The following is a 10,853-nucleotide window of genomic DNA, read 5'->3' as shown; positions in this document are numbered from 1 at the left end:
AATATGCTAATAATATTATAATAATATGTTTTATAACTATAAATTTACTTTCTAAAATTATATCATTCTATAATGAATAATTTATATCATTTATTATTTTACTTTAAATTAATTTTTTATGGTATTAAAAAATTATAATTTATGATATAAAAAGATATTAAAATATATAATAAAATATGTAATTAATTTTTTTTTAAAAGTGTATAATTATTTGAAATTATTATTATCAAATTATAATTGGTATTTTTTTTTTAAATTTTTTAAAAAAACCAAAAAATTGTGTCATTTGTTTTATCAGTTGTATATTGATCATTTTTTATACAAAAACCTTAAAAAATGTTTTTTTTTATGATATTTAGTTATTTAAAATAAGTTTTGCAAGTAAACAGTTTGAAATAGGTTAATTATCAAAATAATATTTTTAAATTATTAATTGAGACAAAGATTTGATAAAATAACACAATGAGTCTTAAATTTTAGTTAACATAAAAAAACTTTTTAACTAATATATGGATAAAACATTAAGCTTACATATTTGTTAATTTTTAGAAGCTAAATTTTTATTGTTTACTTAAAAATTCTTAAAAAACACATTATTCATACATTATCTTTTTTAACAATAAAATGTTATTTAACAAATTTTTTAATTGTATGAAAAAGTAATCTTTTACTTGGATAAACAAAATATTATCAAAGAATGTTTATTGGTACAAAAAATTATATTGATTAAATATTTATTATATTTTAAGATTATATTTTTATAGATTTTATATTAACTCTTAATTACCATTTTTAAATAAGTTTTTTTTTCAATTTTAAAATAAAATTTATATTGAAAATTCTTTAAAATATAGTTGTAAACAAATTTAATTATATTACATCTTAAATGATTAAGATGTTAAAATAACAATTGAAAAAATTTATAAATATTTACTTAACGTTTATAAATAAGATAAAATAGGTTTTAAAAAATTTTTTTTATTCGGAAAAAAAATGATTGATTGATAATTACATAATAGACATATATTTTGACATATATTAATTTTAATATAATCCTAATATATCATTATTAAATTGGTTAAATTATAATATGCCAACTATATTTTTTTTAAATTGTTGGTTAAGTAATATAATTAATAATAAATGATTTATTACATTATTTTGATTTTATTAAAGTTCAAATTAAAAAAGAATCAAAAACCAATTATTATCCTGTTGAAACATATTAAAATATTTTTACAAAAAAGTTGAAATAATTCATTTATCTTATTAAAATTGAAGAGTCTATTAAAAATAAATATAAATAGAAAGAAGAAAAGAAAGAAAAATTTGAGGTTATTTTAATTTAATAGTGTCTATAAATATAATGTAACTTAATTGAATTTTTTTTACAAATATGTTTTATTTTGACATAAAATTTATTATTAATACTTTAAAATATTATCTTAAAATTTAGAAAATGTTTTTAATATTGATTTTTTTTAATAAATATTATTTATTATAATTATGTTTTGCTTGACAGTACGGAAAATTTTACTTGACAAAATGTTACATTACTAATTTTAAAATTAACTTTTTTTATAGTATTTCTTACTTAACTTTATATTCCTAATTTTTAAATTGGCAACAATAATTTTATTTTTACTTATAAATTTACTTGTTTCAAAAGTATTTATAATTGATTAAAGTTTTTTTTATTACATAAAAAATGTATTTTTTAAAAAAATGAATACAAATCCCTTAAAAGAAAAAAGTTAACAAACAAAAAAAAAACTATTCCATTACTATATTTGTTAAAAAATTAAAAATTTTATAAAAACTATTTTTTATTTACATTGTAATCTGGAAAAAATTTAGATACAATATCTCTATCAAAAGCTGGTGTACTCATACTAATATCTGCCCAACCAATATTATTTGAAGGATTTATAAGTGATTGATTAAATTCATTACAATTTGGAATACGTAACATTTCTTCTATTGATTTTGTTAGTGTTAATGGAAATTTATATATTTTTTTTTCCTCATTTTTATTATCTCTTCTTATAATATTTTCATTTTTTTCCATATTATATGGAGTTGAAAAAATTGTTGTTGGAATATCTAAAAATGTTGGTCTTTGTAAATTTATACTAGTATCAATTTGTGTATTGCTTATATTTATCTCTTTTTTTTTGTTAACGTTAATATAATTGTTAGTAGAATTTAATTTTTGCGAAGAATGATTATAATTGATGTCACAATCATTTGATTGTCCTATATTTGATGGTTCATCATCTGTTGGTGTATCAAAAAATAGAAAATTATTTTTATCTTCCATAATAATATCTTTAAAAACATCATAATATTGAATATTATAATAATTTAAAAATTGAGCATTCATTTGCAATTCTAGTTCTTTACGTAAACGTTTTGCATAAGCAATTATAGGTGCAATATAAAAAATAAGAGATAAAATGTTTGTTTTTTTAGTAATTTCAAAATTTTGAGTATTCATAAGATATTCATTTAATTCTTTAAATAACAATAAACGTAAATTTGAAATTGTTTTTGAGGCTAATGGTCTGATACCTATAATATCTAAAAAAATAACAATAAACAAATAATAAAAAAAATATTTATTACCTGGATCCATTAATGTTATAGATATAATAAAAAAGGCAATCTTTTCATCAGTAAAACATGATGGAAAATGCTTCATTAACGGATGAATTGATTCATTTTTTAAACAATCACACAAAGAAGTATCACTAAAGTTAAATAAATTTAAATGATTTTAAAAAAAAGTTTTACTTACTATTTTAAAAATTTAGATAATTCATTTTCATTTTGTTTTTTATTTAATAAAACTAATAATATTAAAATTCTTGGAAAACAAGTTTGTATAATAGCAATTTTATCTTCCATTGTAATTGATGATTCATAATCAGTTTTTGAACTTAAATTTACCAAATTATTTACTATATCAACAGTAAAAATAATTTTCCATAATGATAATACATCTGAAGAGAGGTTTTTTGTATCAAGGATTGAATAACTACTATAATTAAAAACTTCTTCTACTTTATCATTATTCACCTCATCATCTTTAATTTTAATTGTTAATAAACGATAACTTATTAAACCTTTTAATGATAAATCATTAAATTGTTGAATGGAATAATTATTGTGTAAATTTTTAAGTGACATTTTTATTAAAATTTCACATTCATTAATTGCTTCTTTTTGAATTGTATTTTCAGATAAACATGAACACTGTAGACATGAATTTGAATTATAATTTTTATTATTTAAACCATTTAATAAATTAATATGTTTTGCTTTATTTTCAAATAGTACCTGATCTTTATTTGGACGAACAGATTTAGGATCCATTCCAACAAAAAGACATTTTTTAAAACGACAATATTTACAACTATTTCTTACATCTATTAAAAAATAATATAATAAAAAATTAAATTATTTAATAAAACATACATTTATCAACATTACAATTCTTATTATATCTACAAACATATTTATTTCTACCATCTTTAACAGCTCTTCTAAAAAACCCTTTACAACCAAAACAAGCTAAAACACCATAATGAATTTTGGCTGGTGAATCACCACAAACAGCACAAGTTCTTTTTATTTTAATATTATTTCCATAATCATTATAAATATAATCGTTACTCATAGTAAGTAATAATAAAATATTTTAACTATAAATATAAAATTTTTACAATTTAATAAAAACTTTTAAAATTAAAAATGTGTTTTAGAAATTGTATAATTAATGAAAAAATTAAAACTTTTCTTTTCTATTTATCATTAAAGAAAGTTCAATCTTAGATCAAAAAATAAAATTTTTTTTTTAATTTCTTAGTAGCTTAAAAATTTTATACTGTTTAAACTATCCAAAATGTCTACCAATAAAGACTATTTACACTATACTAGTGGTTGAATTTTTATCAGTTATGTAAATAATGTCTTTTTTGTTTTTCATGGTTTTAATAAAAATTAATTTTTTAGTCCGATTTTGACGTAATATATATTTATATATATATGTTTTACCACATTTTTTATCTTTTAGATAGAAAGTTGCTAAAAAAAACTTTTTATTTTGATGTTTTAACATTTTATTATAAACTATTTTTAAATCTTGAATATTGTTGACTTTTATATATGAAAAAATACAAGTTTAGGTATAATTTTTTTTTATAAAAAAAAAAGAAAAATATATATATATAATTTTTAGAGTAAAAGTTAAATATTTAAGCTATTTAAGATATTTCAAATAAAACAATTTTAAATTGATCCTATTTTTATTACTTAAAATTATTAAAGTGTCACATATTATAAAGTCAACTTAATTTATGATTTCATTTACTAGAAAATTCCATTTTATAATCTTATTGTAATATTAAAAAAATATATATTTTACTCTATTTATATACTCAACACCCTGCGGCAGATTCAAAATAAAACCATAATATGAGGTTCTTTTCTTTCTCTCTGATTATTATGATGATTTTAACCACATTTAGTGAAAGATAAGATGATTAAATTGCCAGTTGAAGGATTTCTTTATAAAGGTATAAAAATATTTTTAAATAATTCTTAAATGATTCAACAGAAAATTGTTAAATAATCCACACATGCATTAAAAGAAAAAAAAAAAAATTTATCTATATCTTCAACCGGTTACACGGTAAGGTATTTGAAATTTTAAAAAGAAAAATAATATTATTATGATTATTGTAATGGATGGAACTATTTAGAAAAATTACTATATAAAGACTGAAAATATTTTGACTTTATATCATTTTGTTGAAAATATATATATTTAAATTTTGTCTTCTATCATATATAATATCATAAATTTTAGTTCCAAACATATTTTAAATATATAATTACTTTTTTAATATAAGTTATTTATTTTGAAAAATATTAATACTTATTGTGTGACTACTCTATCAAAAATTTATACCATGGATTTGGAATGTAGGATTAAAGCTTATCGTTTTGTAGCTTATTCTGCTGTAACATTTTCTGTCGTTGCTGTATTATCTGTTTGTATTACATTACCATTGGTTTATAATTATGTATATCATGTTAAAAAACAAATGAATGATGAGATACTTTTTTGCAAGGTATAAAAAATATGTATTATATTTTAATATAATAAATTTTTTTAGGGTTCAGCAAAAGATATTTGGGATGAAGTAAATCAATTGAAAGCTTTACCTGTTTTATCTAACAATCGTACATCAAGACAATCAGGATATTCAGATGCTGGAGTTCATGGTGGAACAAAAATTTCTTCAAATGTTGGAGGTCAATGTGATGGATGTTGTTTACCTGGACCGCCAGGACCACCAGGAACACCAGGAAAACCAGGAAAACCGGGAAAACCAGGAGCACCAGGTATGCCTGGAAATCCAGGAAAACCACCACTTCAACCATGTGAACCAGTTACACCACCACCATGTAAACCTTGTCCTCAAGGACCACCAGGACCTCCAGGCCAACCAGGTCCACCAGGTGAACCTGGAACATCAGGTCAACCAGGAAATCCAGGTACAGATGCACCACCAGGAGAACCAGGTCCAAAAGGACCACCTGGACCTCCTGGTGAACCGGGAACACCAGGAATTCCAGGAGAACCAGGAACTCCAGCACCAAATGAACCACTTATTCCAGGAGAACCAGGTCCACCAGGTGAATTAGGATCTCAAGGACCTCAAGGTCCTCCAGGACCACCAGGAGCACCAGGATCAGCAGGACAACCTGGGCCAAAGGGACCACCAGGTCCAGATGGTTTACCAGGACAAGATGGTCAACCTGGTAATCCAGGACAACCTGGACCACCAGGTCCTCCAGGTGAAAGAGGAATTTGTCCAAAATATTGTGCTATTGATGGAGGTGTATTCTTTGAAGATGGCACACGACGTCGCTAAAAAATTAATCGTCTTAATGGTTACCAATAATATTCATTATTTGAAAACGATATTATAATATATTAAATATTAAATATTTTTTTTCGTCCTCTTTTTTAAATTTATTATTTATATATATATATTTTTTTTTTTTAAAATGTTTCAAATATATGATGATTAAAATAAATTACCTTTATTAACCTACATTACAATCCAATTAATTCATATTTAAATATTTATTTATATATATAATTAAAATTTATAGATATATTAAATTGGACATATATAACTTTATTTATATGTAATATTAATGATATTTATTAGTAATATATATATAAAATTCAATCAAAATTAAGGTTAACATATGGGGGCAAAACTTTTATTTATAATATAGAAAAAAAAAAAAACATTATAAAAAAAGATAGAAAATTATATAATATATTTTATTTAAAAAAAATAAATGTTGACAGCAAAATAACACTATATTGGGATGTTGATAATGTTTTTTTTTCTGCATTTAAGAAAAATTAAAATAAAATGTATGGAAAAAAAAAAGAATAAAATGGAAACTAGAGATTATAAAACTAGCTCTAGAAATTTTTTTATAAATTTTTTTTCTACTTTGTACTGTAAAGCTAGATAATGATATTTTTTCTTTATAAAACATAAAAATATAAAACTAAAACTTAATATTAAAAAAGTTTTATCTCAACTTAAAAAATAGTTTTATAATAGGTTTTTGATAGATAGAAAAGAAGAAAAAAAAAAAATTTTTTTTTTCATTGTTATATGGAAATGTTGCGAAATATAGGACAATTTAGTACATAAATGTGATAGAAATTAAGATATATCAAAGCTTTACATATAATGATTAAAAGTAATAGAAAGTAATTGAAAGGTTAGTTATGAAACATGCAATTGAAACAATGATTATAGAAGGTAGTATAACACCAACTCCTTTAGTAGTTGTTGAAATTTGTTGTGTTGTAGCTGATGGAACAACTACTTTGGTAGTTAATGATCCAGAGCCACCTGCATTTGTACTACTGTTTTGATTATTATTATTTCCTCCATTATTTGGCATATTTGTAGTAGAAATAACACTAGTACGGGTAGTTGTTGATGTCTAAAATATATATATATATATTTATAATTAAAAAAATTTAGTTAACATACAGTCTGTGATGTTCCATAAGTAATAATCATTGACATAATAAAAAGTGAGAAAGTTACAGCCGAAATTTTATAGTTCATTTTTATGTATGCCTAAGTAAAATATGTCTGAATATACTAAAAGAAAACAATTTTATTAATTAAAATTATATTTTTTTTTATCTTTATACACATACAATTTCCACTATAAATAAAATGTTTTGAAAAAAAAAATTGTCTATGAAATACTGTTAAAAATGATATATAATACAATGAAAAATCAAAATTGGTATAGAATATTTCTGGAAAAAAAAACAATTTGATTAATAATACGATCAAAATAATACTATGTATATATTTAAAAATAAAAAATGATATATTGTTTAATAGAAGAAAGATTTATATATAAAATTTTTTTAAATAATAAACTTTATAAGCTATAACTTATCTACTATTTATCTCTATTTAATGAAAGTAATAATTATTAATATAATGAAAAATATCCATTAACTAAATTAAAACAAAATATGTTGCAAAAAAATACAAAAAAAATATATTTTAAGTATAAAAAAAAAAAAAACTTTTATTATTATTTATTATCTAATAAAATAAAACTATTAAAATGTTATGTTTTATTAAATATGATATTACTTTTTTTAATTATAACCAAATACATGGTATGCACTTTAATCTTTAAACTACAGGTAATATTTTGTCTAAAGCATATCAACTTATAGATATAACTCCAAGGCAACATATCTTTTAATATATAAAATATATTTTTTTATCGAATAATAATTTTACATTAACATTATGACATATTATTTGAATCTCAAAAGTTTTCTCTTATCATATACCTTCTTGTATAATAATAATTTTCACTCAAAAATGTGTGTATTTTTATCATATTTATGAAAGGTGATTATACATGCCTGTAATTTTTTTTTCATTTAATATAAAAATTTTAAAGTTACCAAGGCAACTTAAATTATATATATGTTGTAAAGTGTTTAGATATATTAATAAAGACTATAACCAACTTTTTTTTTTTACATATATGTTTATTTAATTTATATATTTATCAAGAAATTATTATTCAATGTGTTTGTTATTAATAAGGTACTTAATTTTATTTAAAAAGGTGAGAACTATTATCAGATGGTAAAAAATATATATTATAATTAATATCATAAAAAAAATTTTTTTTCAATAAGAAATTTTAATTAAACCAAATGAATTTATGAAAATTAATATAATATAATAAAATATTACATTTATCTTATTATAAAGTCTTATGACATTTAAATATTTTTAATATAATGATCTTTTTTAATTAAATGTTTAAAAAATAATAATAATGAATTTACTTATGAATTAAATAAATATATTAATGATGATAAAAAAAAAAATTTATTAAAGTTTAATATTCTTTTGTAAAGTACATACTTTTCATTGAAATATTCAAAATTTTTTCAAAATAAGAATTAATATTATATTTAATACTTTTAAATTTATCTCCCCATATTTATATTATTTTTTTCTCTTGATAATCAAAAAAAAATATTATACACAATTTTACGTCAAATGATTTAGTTAATCATTATTTTTCCATGCCTTTCTCCAATAAATAATATAATTATTATAGGGTAAAAACAATGGGATAATATATTACCAGAATAAATATTCAAAAGTAATGTTTGTTTCTTGGAGAGAGGACAAGATTACAGTAAAAACGGAATCTTGTTCGAATTAGAGAGATTTTTTCTAGATATACAAAAAAAAAATATATATGTGTATATATAATTATCATTAAAGAAAAATACATAACATCCTTATTGATAAATTAAATAAAAATTTAGAATAATAGTAAGAGAGATAAAAAGAAAAAAAATTAATAATGTTTCTCCAGATATAAGTTTTATCAAAAATACTTATTTTTTTTTCATTTTATCAACACTATATCTTATTACTGCTGTAGGGAGAACATAATGTTATGACATAGAGAAGAACAATAACTAGTTCAAACGACCCGGTTTTTTACGCCAAAAACAACAAAAATGGTTAGCTGTATAAAATGGTATATAAGGGTATCAAATATCTATCAAATCATCAAACACACTTTCATTCCTGGTGTTTTTTATATTTATTGTCATGGAATCTGAAAGTCGTATTAAAGCATACAGATTTGTTGCTTATACTGCTGTAACATTCTCATTTTTGGCAGTATTATTAGTATGTGTTACTCTTCCTATGGTTTACAATTTTGTAAGTCATGTCAAGAAACAAATGAATACAGAAATGACTTTCTGTAAGGTTAGTTTATATAATTAAATTTTAATATATATGTATATATATATTTCTTATTTAGGGATCAGCAAGAGACATTTGGTCTGAAGTTAATCAACTAAGAACATTTGCAATTGATCCTAAAAACAGAACTGCACGTAATGCTGAATATGATGGTGGAGATGGTGGTAGTCGTTATGATGCTGGAAAAGGTTCTCAATCATCAGCTCCTGCTCAAACAGTTATCTCATCTGCTTCATCATCAATAGATAATTCAGCTTGTGATGGTTGTTGTCTTCCAGGGCCTCCTGGACCAACAGGAGCACCAGGAAAAGCTGGAAAACCAGGTAAACCAGGAGCACCAGGATTACCAGGAAATTCTGGATTACCACCTGTTCAACCTTGTGAACCAGCAACACCACCACCATGCCATCCATGCCCACCAGGACCACCAGGACCACCAGGTCCACCAGGATTTCCAGGTGAGCCTGGAACACCAGGATTACCAGGAAAACCAGGTGAAGATGGAACACCAGGAGAAAATGGTCCAAGAGGACCTCCAGGACCAGTAGGAGAAGCAGGTCAACCAGGACCAAGCGGACCACCAGGAAATCCAGCTGCAAATGAACCACCAGTTATTGGTGAACAAGGACCACCAGGAGAACCAGGAAATCCAGGACCTCCAGGACCAACAGGACCACTAGGAAGTGATGGCTCAGATGGTCCACCAGGACCTAAAGGACCAACAGGACCAGAAGGAGATATCGGAGCACCAGGACCACAAGGACCTCCAGGAGAAGCAGGAGAAGTAGGAGTACCAGGAGAAAAAGGTATCTGTCCAAAATATTGTGCAATCGATGGAGGAATCTTTTTCGAAGATGGAACCAGACGTTAAGTACTATCTTTAAAAAAGAAGTACATATTGGAATAATCTATTGGTTAACTTTATTTACTTTCAATTTTCAATTGTATGCAAACTTTAATTTAAAACGTTAATTATTATATTATGAACTCGTTTGTTCGCAAATAGAGACTGAAACTCTAATTTTACATCTTTCTCTGTATCACATTCCATATCTTCTCATGGAATTTTTCTTATTAAAAAAAAAATATAATATTCGGTAGGGAAAAGGGTTATGTTTTTCTATTAAACATTATTTTCTTCAGAATTTCAAATATCTTTCTTTTTCCTCTTTTCTTTTACCTATCTTTTTTTTCCATATAATTTTTATAATTAAGAGAAAATATTCTTGATAAGGTTATGAAAATTGTCTATGTAACAAGACAAGAAAAAAAAATAATAATTAATTTACAAAATTATTATCTTTTACAATTTATGAATTATTTAATGATAAAGATAAGTAATTTAAATTACTTTGGTCATAAATAGTAATGTCTTATCATAATTTTTCTTTTTATAATTATGAAAATTTTTGGTATTATTGATAAATATAAAATGATTGAGTAATAGTATTTAGAAGTGTAGAAAAGTAT

General features: G+C 22.5%; 4 protein-coding genes across 4 annotated transcripts; 2 read left to right on the top strand and 2 right to left on the bottom strand.

Moving 5' to 3' along the window:
• Positions 1–1,819: 1,819 nt before the first annotated feature.
• Positions 1,820–3,679, bottom strand: SRAE_X000131400 (Protein ultraspiracle; the record flags this gene model as incomplete). Its single annotated transcript, XM_024647552.1, has 4 exons — positions 1,820–2,580; positions 2,626–2,750; positions 2,798–3,428; positions 3,478–3,679. 4 exons carry the CDS (start codon positions 3,677–3,679, stop codon positions 1,820–1,822), a joined length of 1,719 nt encoding a protein of 572 aa, XP_024498778.1.
• A 1,294-nt stretch (positions 3,680–4,973) lies between these two features.
• On the top strand, positions 4,974–5,942 carry SRAE_X000131300 (Collagen alpha-5(IV) chain; the record flags this gene model as incomplete). The annotated part of the gene is made up of 2 exons (XM_024647541.1): positions 4,974–5,135; positions 5,181–5,942. The coding sequence occupies 2 exons, from the start codon at positions 4,974–4,976 to the stop codon at positions 5,940–5,942; spliced, it is 924 nt and encodes a 307-aa protein (XP_024498777.1).
• Positions 5,943–6,792: 850 nt separating this feature from the next.
• Positions 6,793–7,133, bottom strand: SRAE_X000131200 (Hypothetical protein; the record flags this gene model as incomplete). The annotated part of the gene is made up of 2 exons (XM_024647530.1): positions 6,793–7,047; positions 7,098–7,133. The coding sequence occupies 2 exons, from the start codon at positions 7,131–7,133 to the stop codon at positions 6,793–6,795; spliced, it is 291 nt and encodes a 96-aa protein (XP_024498776.1).
• A 2,091-nt stretch (positions 7,134–9,224) lies between these two features.
• SRAE_X000131100 (Collagen alpha-5(IV) chain) lies at positions 9,225–10,254 on the top strand (the record flags this gene model as incomplete). The annotated part of the gene is made up of 2 exons (XM_024647519.1): positions 9,225–9,386; positions 9,442–10,254. 2 exons carry the CDS (start codon positions 9,225–9,227, stop codon positions 10,252–10,254), a joined length of 975 nt encoding a protein of 324 aa, XP_024498775.1.
• Between the last annotated feature and the right edge of the window lie 599 nt (positions 10,255–10,853).

Source organism: Strongyloides ratti, scaffold srae_chrx_scaffold0000002 (genome assembly GCF_001040885.1).
Source record: "Strongyloides ratti genome assembly S_ratti_ED321, scaffold srae_chrx_scaffold0000002".
Lineage (NCBI taxonomy): Eukaryota > Metazoa > Nematoda > Chromadorea > Rhabditida > Strongyloididae > Strongyloides > Strongyloides ratti.
Note: the sequence above shows the minus strand (reverse complement) of the source record. Positions and strands in the feature narration are given on the sequence as shown.